Source organism: Artemia sp. Qi Xiang Cuo, chromosome 5 (assembly GCF_049724085.1).
Source record: "Artemia sp. Qi Xiang Cuo chromosome 5, ASM4972408v1, whole genome shotgun sequence".
Lineage (NCBI taxonomy): Eukaryota > Metazoa > Arthropoda > Branchiopoda > Anostraca > Artemiidae > Artemia > Artemia sp. Qi Xiang Cuo.
The window spans coordinates 58,134,523-58,149,607 of record NC_142798.1 but is presented as its reverse complement, the minus strand read 5'-3'; the positions used below and the strand labels follow the sequence as shown (position 1 = coordinate 58,149,607).

Genomic DNA, 15,085 nt, shown 5'->3' with positions numbered 1-15,085 from the left:
ATAACAAACAATTTGATGCACAAATATTGTATTTAAATATTGCAGAGAAAATAAACAATTCTGTCAATTTTAAGTATTAAATAATGAAGAGGTAAAAAAGGAGGTGAGTCACCCCTTTATGTATGTAACGGATCTTAAATCAATGATTATAATTTTAATGTTGACTGAAATAATGGCATCTATATTGGTCACCATACCTACAGATAGGTAGGATAATTCTCTCCCCCTTCAAGATTAAATGAAAGAATCCCCTCTCCTCTGCCAGAAAGTAACAAATCTACTGGTCAAAAACTTGGGTTTGGGTGCAAATTTTTTTTTTCTGAGGGAGATATTGTTATGCGAGAAATATGCTGTCCCAGGTCACCACTTTAAATTTTTCCAATGTGGGGGTCCTTTCAACTAGTCTGTTTTTTATGTTATTTTCTACAGTAAAATCTACTCAAATAAAGTAATTTTTAATGTAGAAACAATTGTATGAACCTATTGGTAGTACAATTTCCAATTTTTGAAAATAATCTATATAAGCTTCTTGAAAAATACATATGTATTTTGTTTAAAATTTTGCATATTTCAAAAATAAATTGAATGTATACATAAATATACCTACACATACATAAATATACCAATATACCTACAGAGGATAGGAGGACTCTCCCCCTTTTCAGATTGTTATGAAGACTCTTCCCCAATCCTGGGAAACTGTGATAACCCAAATTGTTATTAGTGCAGTCATTTCTGACCATTAATGGAGGGGGGGGGGGGGGTGTTGGAGGGTTTTTATGCTAGAGGAAGATTAAATTACAATTTGTGCAAATTCTAAACCAAAGGGATACCTTGAAACAAAGCAAGAAGGTATTAAAGTGTGACTCTTGAAATATTGTTTTTATCTGTTACATTTTTTGGTTACAAGTTTTTTTGCACCTCTTATGATCCCTTTTTATTGAGGTTGGTTTATTCTTTTGCTTGCTTTTTATCCAGTTTTTTTCTCTGCTTCTGTTTTCTTTGTTTTTAAAACCTTTTTTTTTTTGCAATGACAGTTGCTCAGTGAAGGTGTTTGCCCAAACATCTGCATGCCCCTTGTTTTTGGTTCCTTGCCTTGATTCCTTTTGCTTAATTAATTGCAAATATGCCCTACTGACTTAAGTTACAAGGTTACAGTTCGTGTAAAGCCATGGTAAATTTATCAGCAGGCTCCGAAAGCAGAAAAATACCCACACAAGGGGAGGAATAAAAGGCAGGTTTCACTCATAGAAGTCAGGTTTCACTCATAGAAGTCACTCTAGAAGTATTTGAAAACTGTCTTTTTGTTTTATCAACCCACCCTCCCCTCTCCTTCCTCAAAGGCCACTGTGTGCATGTACGAGAAAAGGTGTCACCCGTCAAATGTTCTGGGTCCTGATTGAAAAAAGAAGCAAATTGGTGTAATGGACAATAAGAGGAATTCCTCAATCGAATCTCATTTCATTATTTAATCTGGAGCACATTTGAGGACCTTCTAAGTGCTTAGATTGTAAGTATATGTAAAAAAGGAGAAAACTCCAGGGTTGACGCGCAGTTGTTGAATGAAAAATTTGTTTCTTCAAAGAAATTTGTTTACTCACACATGTAGACAGAGGAGGAGAAAGAACTCATCTTAGAACCGGTTCGAAGTGCTCTCTGAAGGAATCTTGTGGCTTGGGCCACTTGATTCCTTTGGTGCACCTTGAAATTGTGGCAGCAGCTAAAAGTGTTTAGCTTTGCACACGGGTGAACATATGGACGGTCCTTTGGACGGTTGAAGAGGGGGCTTCCCAATGTTGGTATGTGTAGTTTCATCTTTGGTAACATGTACTAGATAAATGAGTATCTGTAATTTCAACTACAATTTACGGGTAAAAAGCTCCTGTGTCGAGTATTAATCATACATTTATGGGGAATAATTGAATGCTGTTTGTTCTGAAAACAGTTTCAGTCTAATTGAATGAATGGATTTTGATAGGACATGTTAAGGCGAGCTTTGACGTTTGAGCACAAAAGGAACAGTAGGCCTACCTAAGAGTTATTAAGTATCTAAAGAATAATTGTATTTCACCTTTAAGTAAGGAGCAACATTGAAACTTAAAACGAACAGAAATTACTCAGTATATGAGTGTTTATGAAGTATATTATGTTTTATAGTACTTTAAAAAAGCTTCTTATTCAAATTAAATGACCAGTGTCTTTCAAGAGTCGATTTTCAAGTATTGAGACAGGGTCGAGCTTTGGTGTAAAGAGCAAGGGAAGAGGAGGGGTAGCCTCCCTCATCTGCGGAAAAATACTCTAATGCTCATATAGGCCTACTTCTGTTTGTTTTAAGTTTCAATGTTGCTTCTTATTTTCAGCGGAAAAAACTTATTTTTTCTATTTAGTTTCTTGCCTTTTTTTCAAATCATACCATGAAATTCTCCTTCCCCCTGTGTTTAATTTCCCCTGGAAAATTCCCCCACGGAAAATAGCCGCTCCCCGAAAATTTCACGAATATTTCCCCCGTAACGAATACTATAGATATATAGATAGATAGATAAGTGTATTAAAGCCAAAAATACGGCCATGAACACAAAAAGAGAATAAATATAATAAACTTACATTGGCAATCATCTTCAAAAGCACAAATATAATGAACTTGCATCAGCCATCATCAACAAACACTTAAATGAAACATACTATTAAAAACAAGTTTTTTTTTTAACTGAAAGCAAGGAACAGCAATACAACTTAGAACTAACAGACATTAATCCATATATGTGGGAGAGAGGTGCTGCCCCTTCGTCGACCCTCTCTCTTTACGCTAAAATTTGACTTTTGTCATAATTCTTTAAGAAAGATGGCTCAAACACAAGAGCCGTTGAATTTTAATAAGAAGTGTTTAGCGAGAACTTCAAGACAGCCCCCCCTCATTTTTTTTCTTGCTGTTGGCTGAAAAAATTACGTTTATTTAAATATATGTATCATCACTGGATAAGTTGCATAACTTACAGCCTTTTTCTGGTGCCGTACGGGTTCAAGTCATCCCCAGAGCCACCGTGCAAAAAGTAGGATAGCATAGTAGCAATGCTACTTGGCAGTTTTCATGGCCTAGTGAAAGCTATCGGGAGATTTTGTCTGAAAATACAATTTTTATATATAAAAATACTTTTTTTGCTCAAAGAAAAGCTGTGAAAACACAAATTGTGCTGCCCAAGTGTCGGCAGCTTTTGGAAATCTGTCGAGTTCTGCTACTGGTAGCTTTGGAACTTTTTCTATACCTGTCCAGGAGGCATAGTTATTAGACCTTTCAACTAGGCTGAACAAAATGGCGGTCTCAAAATTTTGGTCGAATGTCTTAGGGGAAAAAAGGGCGTGGGAGAGGGTCTAGTTATCCTCCAATCTTTTTGGTGACTCAAAAAGGGCACTAAAACTCTTAATTTCCTTTTGAATGAGCCCTCTCCCGATCCTCTAAGACCATTGGTTTGATACGATCATCCCTGGGAAAACAACAACAAACAAATAAAAAGAAACTAATAAACCCGCATTCGTGATCTTTCTTCTTTCCTAATCCACATTTATGTAGATAAGACACTGGAACGTCTACAGTAGTGTTTTCGGAAATACGGGATCTGATGGTGTGATTTTCATTAAGATTGCGTGACTTTCGGTGTTTCCCCCTGTTTTCAGGCAAATTTTCTCAGGCTCATGGGTTTTGATGAGTAAAATAAACCCTACTGACTTTTATATATTAAGAATCAGCGTAAAAAGAGAATTCTTTTGATGCATTAATTGTTATCAAAATCTATTTTTTTTAGAGTTTCGGTTACTATCGGGAAGAGTAGCTCCTTACTTACAGGTCGTGACTATTAAGGTTTTGAAAATCTAGGTAGATTCAAACTATTCTTGTAACAGGCCTTCCTTGGAATATTTACGAAAAATACAACGGAAAATGCAAAACATTTTCTTTTCGTTGTTGAGCTTCACTTGGAGGAAGAGTTGGAAATACTCATAAGGCGAAATTCCTTTTACACCGCTATCTTTGTTTGCCCTTTTACGTACTTAAGTACACACTTTATAGGTGTAATGTAAGAATAGATTGGCGAGTCCTGACCTTTAGCTGGGAGGGGGACAGAAAAATTTTCAATATAGAGTTAGATACCTCAAAAAGTGCATTTATGGGACCAAAATCCGTAATAAGGGACCCTTTGCACCAACTCTAGGAAAGCTTTAGGGTTCTTACTGCTCGGCGTTATAGCCTCTGAAACGGGAGACTATAAAGATAGTTTTTTGATAATTCTAAATCAGTTGCCTAACACAAGATTTTCAATCAATAAGATTTTGGGCCTCGGGCCGAAATTATTGTTGCCACTTTTCTGTTGTACGACTTTTTTTTGTAACTTAAAGCAGAACTAGATTTTCGAATTTCGTCCAGACGACCCCGTTCTTAATAAAGTACAACCACTTTTTTTGTTATGCAATACTGAAAAAAAAATATCATATAAGTGCACATTTCTTATTTTCTTATTTTTTTGTAGATAATTGCTTGAAACCTCTGTTCTTGAGATCTCAGACGAGTTTAATATCCAGGTGGAATTTTCACCCTAATAGCGCCCCTTTTTGGAAGTATTTTCTTCTAGTTTCCAATTTCAGACGCTACGCTTTAGCATTGCCTATAGTAAAGGCCATACGGCTCTAATGTTTTATTATTTTTGTTTTTCCAGAGGCGCTTCATATGGAAGGGGTCGTCGCATAAACTTCGGAAGGGGCTCATTCGATTGGAAATAGAAGGGCAAATAGCCCCTCACGTCCTTTTTTCCCAAAAACTGCTGATAAAAATTTTTAGATAGCTTATTTCTCATGTGGAGGTCAGTGATGATATTACTAAACTAAGGGATTGAATAGACTCCCCAGGAACCGGGGGCAGGCGTGGCACGGCGTGCCTTGGGTACATAGATGGCTCACCTGGACGAAGTAGTAAGGTTCATTACAAAGAGGGCTCATTTGATTGAAATTGAAAATTCTAGTTCACTTTTTAAGAGTTATAGTTACCTTTTTAAGGGTCAAAAGAGATCGAAGGGCAACTAGCCCCCCCCCTCCACGCCCTTTTTTCCTCAAACCCATCGATAAGAACATTGAGATAGCCACTTTTTATAAATAGTGCAAAGATCATATCACGAAAACTCCGGGGTCGACATAACCCCAGGGCCCGGGGGTAGGCGTTGTTAGTTTTGGTATATATTACAGGCATATATGCCCTTGGGGCGTATATGGTTCTTATGGTAGGGATTCTCGTATAAACTTCAAAGAGGGCTCATTTGATTGGAAATTGAAAGTTCTAGTTCACTTTTCAAGAGTCAGAAGATATTCGAGGGCAACTAGCCCCCCCCCCCCCACGCCTTTTCCTCCAAACCCATTCGATAAAAACTTTGAGATATCCATTTTGTAAAAAATAGTTCAAAGGTCAGATATGAAAAACCCCAGTGTCGATACAACCCCCCAGGCCCCGGGGACAGGCGTACTGAGTTATGATCTTCGGGCATATATGGTTCTCATGGAAGGAATGCTCGTATAAACTTCATAGAGGCTCATTTGATTGGAAACTGAAAGTTCTAATTCACTTTGTAAGAGTTAAAAGAGATCGAGGGACAACTAGCCCCCCCCCCACGCACTTCTGTCCCAAAACACAAGATACAAATTTTGAGATAACTATTTTTTTTAATACTTCAAAAATTAGATAACAAAAGTTCCGGTGTCAACACAACTCCCCAGGGCCCGGGGGTAGGCGTTGTAAGTTGTATCCGGGGGTGTGTATGGCTCTTATGAAAGGGATGCTCGTATAAAGTTCAGAGAGGACTCATTTGATTGGAAATTGAAAGTTCTAGTTCAGTTTTTAAGAGTCAGAAGAGATCGGAGGGCAACTAGCCCCCTCCCCCATGCCCACTTTTCTCCAAATGCATCCGATACAAGTTTTGGGATAGCCATTTTGTTAAGAATAGTTCAAATGTCAGACCAAAAACTCCGGTGTCGACACAACCCCCCAGGTCCCAGGGGCAGGCGTTGTAAGTTATGCCCTAGGGGTATATCGGGTTCTTATGGAAAGGATACTCGTATAAACTTCAGAAAGGGTTAATTTGAATTGAAATTGAAAGTTCTAGTTCAGTTTTTAAGAGTCAAAAGAGACCCGGTGGCAACTAGCCCCCCCCCCGCCATTTTTCCCCAAACCCATCCGATAAAATTTGAGATATCTGTTTAGTTAAAAATAGAAAATTTTGTTTAGTTAAAATTAAAAAATAGATAATAAGTGTCTGCTGAGATCAGACACTTATTACTACCATTATTTCTCGCATTATACTGATTAAATTAATTATTCTTATTTTTACACTGGAAAAAATATCAGGTGTCACCAATTGCTAGATGGCGTTGAATTTGATTTTGTTGTTAACACTAATTAGTGCATGTTAAATACCCAGCATTTTATTTAGCTAAAATATTCTAGCAAATCATATACTTATTAGAAAATTCAGATAAAGTCAATGCAGAAACCATCTAGATTTAGCGGCAATTTAATTTCTGAAGTGGTGATTAGCCGCGAGGGGCTAATAACTGACCGTCGTAGGTGTCCCTTCCTTCGTGCCTCTGGCTATGCCTCCGTGCCTCCGGCACGGAGGCACGTGCCTCCGGCACACCTGAAACAGCGTGTTCCTGGAAGCGAAGGAACACAGTTTTATCTTTGGCTTATGGAAAGCGTACGGCGCGTTTTTTACGACGGCAATTTTTCTCCTCTTGAGAGGTTATCTTTATTTGGTCGTTTTGTTTACTGCGTTCGACATTGGAGATCCTGGGTCCTAAAAAGTGGACATTATGCTTTGAACGAGAATTTTATTACCACAAACCTTTACCATTGCCTAGAGATAAATATGCATTCACTAGTGTTTCTCATTCGTCGATTCAAACGTCTTGGGCTAGGACTTCTTTTCAAACTCTCCGACATGAATAGCCAACCGTGTGAAGATTTTTTCAGGAAGATATGGTCTCAAACCAGCACTTATACTACTGTAATAAACTTTTCGTTCCTCCAACTTCTACATCGAATTCGTCGATATGAAAGTATAACGGATTTTGAAGCTCAATATTCTAATGAACAGTTGTCCTTGCCCAAGGCCAAGCGAGTTAGATCCATTGGTGTTGTGTCTGTCAGTTCCGATTTTTCTTTGCCCGGGGACGATGAAATCAAGCTCGAGCTAGGGCGAGCTCGTATTGAAACCCAGCGAATAATGAAAGCCTTGATACCCGACGACGTACTTTCTGCTTTCGGTCACCAAGTACCTAATGTTCGTCTTTCTGTGCTTCACGACAGTGACTCAGAGGAAAATACTCTGTCCGACAAGCAGGAAAAGGCTTCCGTGACTGACACTGAATCGGGCTCGGAAAGTGACGGCATCTTTGAAGATTTGCCAGTGATTGCTCACTGTGTGAAATACCAGGTTGAGAAAAATTGGGTTAGTGAGCCTGTGACGAACATGAAGAATTCTAGGTTTTGTCTTGTCAAGATTTCTGACTGCTCCATAACACCAATAAAAAAATCCACGCCGTTGTGGCTTCTTAGGGAAAGCTCTGAGAAGCTGAGTAGTGACCGATTAAAACGGGTGATGGTCCACGGCCGACGAGTAGGACTACGTGAGTCGTCACAAACCAATGCAGAGGTCGGTGTGAAATCGGTATTGCGTATCGGTGAATGGTGCGTTTACAGACCGGTTGGCAGGGGAAAGAGAGTATTAGTTGGGCGGGTCTCACAGTTTGGCTACTTGTCTCGGTGAAGATGCCACTCTGTTGACACGCAGAATATGGCGATGCCGTTCCCTGACGACATGGGAATTCTGTGCCAGGGGTTCCAGCTGAATGCTGATCTCACATTAACTGCCGCATTGGTAGACCAGGGTTACTGTGACTCCAGCCTGTATATCATGTATTCAGCAGAACCCGTTTCTATGGAAATCGGCACCATCATTGTCTTTGGCTTTGACTCAGACGTCTTCACAAAGCTGAATTCATTTATCCAGAAGAAAGGGCTCCACTTTTTTGATGTCTCATCAGCATCGCAATCATCATGTTAAAAATGGCACCTAAACCCAAAACTGACAAGACCATAACCACCACCATCGCCACGTTATGTGTGTCAACAGAAGGAATGTTGTTTAAAATTTTTCAGAGGTAGTTGTTATTTTATTTCCCTCCCCTCCTCCTCTCCACTCGGTGATATTTCAATACAGAAACATATATATATTACAACTTTATACATTATCATATCACCTAAACTTCAAAAAAAAGAAAAAATATTATATACTAGTCAATGTATTAGTGGACATGAAGGCACACTCCCATTTAACTTTTTTCTTGCCAAATATCTATCGTTCCCCCCGTTCCAAGGTGTCCTTCCCCCTCTAGGAGACGCTTTTCCGGTGACATTTTTTCTTCAATTTCTTAAAATTCATATCCTTCAATTTTCACTAATACGAATTCGAATTTTAAAGGTGGTCTTCCAAAAGGTTTACTCTTACAACTTTAAATTTTTTAACACGAAAAAAAACTATTTGCTCTCCCGTAGACTGGGCGTCCTCCGTCCACAAGAAACCCATTCTTGCGGTGGCACTTTTTTCCTTTTTTTTCTTTTTTTTCAGCCCTTTTTACAACCAACCTTAATCAACAAAAAAAAGAAAATACAACCAACCCATCAACAAAAAACCAAAAATAACCTTAATACCGACGTGCATGAGGGCACAGAACTGAACAGAATCTTGAACCAGGTCTCCTACGGAGGAGGAGGCCACCCACGGCGGGGATGATCCTTCCAGCTCAAGTGCGTGTGCCCCTCGTCCCCCGAGCGCTTGAGTTCTTGATATCATTTTATGAGTCTCGAATGCATTCCGAGATCTTGGGCAGCGGAAGTTATGAATACCATCGAGAAACTTGTTATGCTCAGTAGAAGACTTAGTGTTTATACTTGTGCTAACTGAGCTTAGTTTGATTTACTGAAGCTCATTTGCCCATTTTTATAGGGTTTTCTTTTGAGCTGTGATTATCGAGATGATTACTGAAATGTACCAATAAATATCTGAGAAACTAGTTATTTTTTTTAGTTGGTTCCTTTACTTAGCGCTTTTTACTAATGTAACTCGGTAGTAACAGTTTTTCTGACTGTTGCTTTACAGTTTTCTCTTCAAATACCCAAAGGACTGGGTTTAATACCAAGAAAGTTGGATTCTAAGTACATTCGGGAAAAAGGGTTCTGAGTTTCTTCCGAATTCTTTCGTGTCAAAGCAGCAGATTCCTTTTTTTTAGTACAATTAAGAATCCGAGATCCAAGGGTGCTTTTTGGCACAGCCACTAAACAGAAAAGCAGATGTGATAAAAAGGAAAGGGACGTGTGAAGACGTGATAAATGATAGCTTTAACCACTGGCTAAGCCATATTGAATACGGCTGAAAAGCGTGATATCAATTCTTGAGCGGTAAATTCAAATAATAATGAAACGTGAATGCGTAGATATGTTTTTTCTGAACTTTGGTGATTTTTTTTGACCTAAAATATTTGTCGTAGATCCTACCAATCCACCAGAACGTTTTCACGTCACAATAATACTAGGAATATTGGCAATCAATTGTTAGTTACAACTAGAAACCACGTTTTACGGTACTTTGAATTTTGCACCTTGCTTGTTACGTCATCACCACGCAGCCCTATGTTCTATAACTTAAAAACCGCATTCCGGGATTTTTTTTGAAGAAAAATCGAAATTTTATTTTTGAGCTGGTGGCAACGCTGCATGCGTAATAGGAAAAAGTGACATCATCAGTGCCATCGTAGGGTTACCTAGTTTTTGCAAGGATATCAACAACTTGCAGTCCTCCGTTCTTCTTCTTTAGGTACATATCACTTGTTTTCAGTCTTGGGGGTTCTTTTCCTTGCCAAATAAACCCGTAAATGATTTTTTCCAAGCTTTAAAAGATCGCTTTTGAAGGTGCTGAAATATTCTACAGATACCGAATAACAGGCAAGCTGTATATATTTACATATTGCACACTTTAGAATATTTTATAAGTTTCCTTCCCTGTCCATTTTTAATGCCTCCGGCGTGCCTCCGTGCCTCATGCCTCCAGGTGTCCCTCAAAATGCCCAGTTGTTAACCCATCGATTAGCCGTCCAACTATTGGGTATCTTACCCGAATTTTAAACTTAAACGATTTTGATGTTCTTGTATCGAATTTGTTATATTTTTTTTTAGTGGCACTGTTGGAAATGGAATGTCAGTATAAAATTAAAAAGATATTACAAAATTTTCTGCAATAATGTTCAGTCATTTATAAGTTTTCTTTTAGATAGGTGCAACTTTAAGCAATATCTGGCCATACTTACGCTTTTCTTTTAATTCACTATTCATCGGAGCCAATGTTTTTTTTTTATTATTATTGTTGCGTATTTGGCCGAGTACCAGCGTCTATGTTTCGGAAACAGATGCCTAGTATTCCAATTGGGAGTTATAGTTGCTAGTGCACTTTTGTTTACAAATTTTGTATGGTGAGCCAAAAACTTACTTATTAACCGCCAAGGGGAAAATTGAATTACGTTTATATTTCTAGTTTGGTTAGACTATTACCCTGGCAACTATAAAGTTTATATTGCGCGATTTCGGAAACGAAAACAAGTCTTCTCTCAATTTTAAGGCAATTCTTATAGTTTAGTTAATGTATCTGGGAACAAGTGTCGATTTATTCTTTGCTCAGTGTAATGATCACCATATTATAACGTGACTGCTGACTACTTTTTCGGTAAACTTATGAATTGCGTTTAATGGATGATGTTTAGTAGACTAATATTTAAGACCTAAGTGTCATACAAATGTTGTGTTCAAAGGAATAAGTGGAAGCCAGCACCGTATGTCTTCATATTTTTTTCTAGTAATTTAAGATATATGACTAATAACTGGAGTAAAAAAAAAAATCGCGAAAAAAACTGCGTGATTTCACCCTAACCTTTAAACGGTGCCTGGGTCCCAATTTCGAAGGGCGGGGTTCTCTAATGCTTCAGAAAGTACATTTTGGGGCCAAATGTTTCAACTCTTGGGTCATTTATAGAGTATGTTCCCCTTATCACAAAGAATGTGTAATAATAATAAAAACACTAATTGATAAGTGTCTTCTTAGTATGATGTTGGCAAGTATTGCTAGTCTTTTTCATAATTGCACCTATCTCCTTTTTGTCTTAAGTCTCGAACTTGTCATATCTTGTACTATTTTATCTACTAAATTTTCTTGAAAGAGACTGGTTCCTGCGATAAAGATGAAGAAAAATGAGTGTACAACAATTGTGCGTAACCTTGATAAAAATAAGTAGTTTTTTAATCCCACTGTTTCTGTTTCAGAAGTCCCTAAGGAACCCAAGAAAATCGTTGAGACTAAGCCAGAGATCTCCAAGCCACCTGAAGCTAAATCGGTAAGTTTCTATCATTTAATTTCATTTCAATATTTTTTGCTTGTTGCGAATCCTTTCCTAATGAAATTTTACTAGTATTGAGATTCAGCAAGCGCTAACTTTTTCTCAGTCAGAATTTTTCATAAAATTTTTCAGCCAATCAGCAAACTACGAAAAATTTGATTGGCTCTGATTGGCGCTAGCTAAATCTTGGTGTCAGTAAATCTCATTGTGAATGGACTTTGAGTTATTACCTGATCCTAATTCATCGTATACCTATTATTTAATGAATTTCAAACTTTTTTTGCTTTTATAATAAGAATGTACTGTTGGAAAGTGGAAGCTCGATTTAAAGTTTTTATTTCTTCCCAATCAAGTCACTCTGTGTGTTAAATGTGTTAATACACAATCATTAGTTTCTCGACCTCTAAAGAATGACTCGAATCCTGTATCCTTTGAAAGGAATTGTGAAAGTATTTTAAAACCATTATTTGCCTTAACTTTGTTTCTGAATGTGATCTATGAAAGACCTGCGAGTATTTAATGTGGATTTAGTATTTCTGTGCATTGATATATGCCCGGGTTATAAGTGGGAGGGGGGGGGCTGCTGAACTTGGTCCCATAGAATTTCACCAAATAGTGCTCCAACCTACATGAAAAGCAAAGGAGAGAAAATTCGGAAAGAGGACATAAATTACAACAATGAGAAAATGAAAAAAGCTTAAGAGGAATAGATCAGAAACTATTGACTAAGCTGTTTTTTGCATTTATTCAAAAAGAATACGGTGCTCTAAATTTTGCTTAACAAAGCTTTCCCCTATCTGCCCAATTTGGGAGGATTTCCTTCCATAAGGGGTGGGGGCAAAATTTTGTTAGATCTGCAATAACACTCGTTCTATTCAGAGGAAAGAAAGAAGAGGAAAACGGAAACATAATCAATCATATTTCTGAAAGTAGACATGCTGTTAACTATCTTTGATTCTTCATCCTTCTTAAAACTGCTCCTTTGGCAGTTTTAAATGTTGAGAAGTATTTAGACATTGAGCTCTTTGGAGTGTGTGTTCCTTTCATAAGTAATCAAATTTTTCTTCCCATAGACGTGTTATATATGCTATGCTATACAGTATTCGGCAAGAAAACAATGATTTTAGCCTATGGGAGAGCCAAGAATTGTTTTACCCGACGTGCAGACAATAAGTAATATGTTCTTCCTGCTGGAAAAGAAAATGTCTTAAGTTAAATTTAATAGTATTTGGTCCATTTTGTAACCTGTGTTATCCTATTTTTTGCGGCACTCTTCCAAAATATCATGCCTCCATATTTTTTGGATTTTAACTTTGTTATTTGTAGTAGGAAATACGCCATTCTTGAGATATTTGATTTTTTTCAAGATGTTGAAGTACCTAGGTTATTATATTTAGTTAGAGATGTATGGTAGGCTTTGCTCAGCGGAGAGGCAGGACTCTATCATTATGTCAAAATTATTTAGAAACTATTAAACCAGGTACGTACGACGATCTTTGGACCAGTGTCTCCAAAAATCACGAAAAAAAACGTTTCCAATTTGTCCTCTAGTTTCTCATATTATCCTGAAAATTACCCCCCCCCCCACCACCACCATCAGAATAAATACTGCATATGTGTTTTTTTCAGTCTGTATAAATTAGACTAATGTTTATAAATACAGCGTTTTGTATCAGTGTGTTTATGTTACGTAAGTAAATGAAGACATTTTTGTAAAAAAGTTTTGTTTGATTCCACCTTTTTGCCATAAGGACATAGTTTGCTATCGTTATTTTTCAAAAAAAAATATTTCTATCAGAATTGTATTTGTTTAAGATACACCTGATAAAAAAAAATGTTTATCTTATTTTTTGGCAACTCTTATGCCTGTTGCTAAGAGACAATTTTTCGGCTAGCCAATTCTCTTCTGTTTTATTTGGAAAGGCTGAACATTTTAACTAGTTTTTTTTTTTCTTTTTTTTTAGGCGGTTGCAAATCTTAAAGACTGGCCTCAGCTTGGAGCTGAAAAAGCCGGGGCTAAAGAGCAAGCAAAGCCACAAGAGGTGACTTGTAATATTTATTTATTTCCTTTTGTTTAGTGTTGTGACTGTCTGCTCTCCTGGCTATAATTCACTCCAATCCTAGGATGATCCTGCCAGTATAAATTGTTTATAATCATAAAAAAATAACATTTTTTTAATGGCTTGTATCGTGCTCAAAATTAAACTGCCTACATATCATTTTTAAATTAAAATAAAATGGGAATATAGAAAATAATCAATAATACCCAGGGTCTTATTGAAAAATTATACCACTCTTGTATAGTTTCATTTTATTTGAATTGTAAATGGGAAGGCAATATGGTCTAAGAAGTTATTTATCATTTTTGTATTTAAAAGACGATTTTTTTTTTCGTTTTTGTGCGAGCAATTTTCTGGGGATTTAAATTAGACGATAAGTTTCCTAATAAAACTGTACCTTTAACGATTTTCGTACTATTTCTTAAGAAATAGGAGACGATGACCCCACTGCTTCCTTCAAAGGGGTGTCCTTGTGCTAATGACAATGTAAGAATATATTTTATGCTGTTCTTGTAAAGTTAGGATCTTTGATACTAAATATTTGTTAGCTGTGCTCTCCCAATGTAAAGGATTAATTGACAAAGAACTCCAGCGTCCGAGTGGGCTGTTGTGTGAAATGGTCATAAGCACCGCTGAAACAGTTTGTGTTTTGATAATTTTTGATGCCATATTTTGCTCTTTCATAAGTAAAATATAGAGTATTTTTTTAATGTATCTACACATATCTGTTATAATTTGACTTTAATCTCCAAACAATTGCAAAATACAAAAAATATAAGCGTAACCTACATAAAAGTAGTTGAGGCCACCCCTGGCCCTGAAGGTAACATTGAGTTTTCGCCCCAACTGCCAAAATTGAACTGATGGGCACGTTCCTGCCTTACTGTTCATGACCCACTTTATTCACAACCGTTTAAGGTTACTTAAGGTAAACTTCAAGTACAGCCTCTGGTATGTCTTTTGTTTAATGTTTCTTCGTGTTTCTTTAGCGTAAGTCAAATACAAGTTTTACTGTTTACATTAAGCTTTATGTACTTTCTGTATGCGGTAATTCGTGTTTTAAGTATAATCAATAAATTATTGCCCTTTTATATGTTTAGGTAGAGAATCATGTTATTAGTGATCACTAAATAAGTAATGCCTCAATTCCTTTGTATGATTTCTCGTAGTCTACTTAGTCTTAGTTGTTCTAACATTTTTCAGGCATCCAAAATTAAATTTGTCAAAACACTAAATCACACCGCGTATTCTTGAGTTATTATAAAACTGACCATGCTCTTGAAAATCTTGAAAGTACAGGAATTATATACAAAAGTTCACCTCTGTATCATTGTTTTCGAGGATATAATGAAAGTGGTGATAAGTAACGAGTCAGAATAGGCAGAGAATTTGCATCAAACGAAATTGTTTTTGATTGGAGACTTTCGGCGTTAAAACTGATAACACTCAACAACCCAAAATGTCGTAAAAGAAATAATCAACTATGATTTGGCCTGAAATTCTTGTGTTGTAAAAAATAGGATAGACTAAGTGTATGATACAGCATA

The 15,085-nt window shown here is 37.0% G+C and overlaps 1 protein-coding gene across 1 annotated transcript in view; it reads left to right on the top strand.

The window, feature by feature from the left end:
- The window catches only part of LOC148952314 (uncharacterized), a 121,209-nt gene that overhangs the window by 22,847 nt on the left and 83,277 nt on the right, over positions 1-15,085 (top strand). The window contains exons 3-4 of the mRNA XM_089089759.1: positions 11,405-11,475; positions 13,443-13,520. Coding sequence (XP_088945885.1) covers positions 11,405-11,475; positions 13,443-13,520 — 149 coding nt within the window. The remainder of the gene's footprint in view (positions 1-11,404; positions 11,476-13,442; positions 13,521-15,085) is intronic.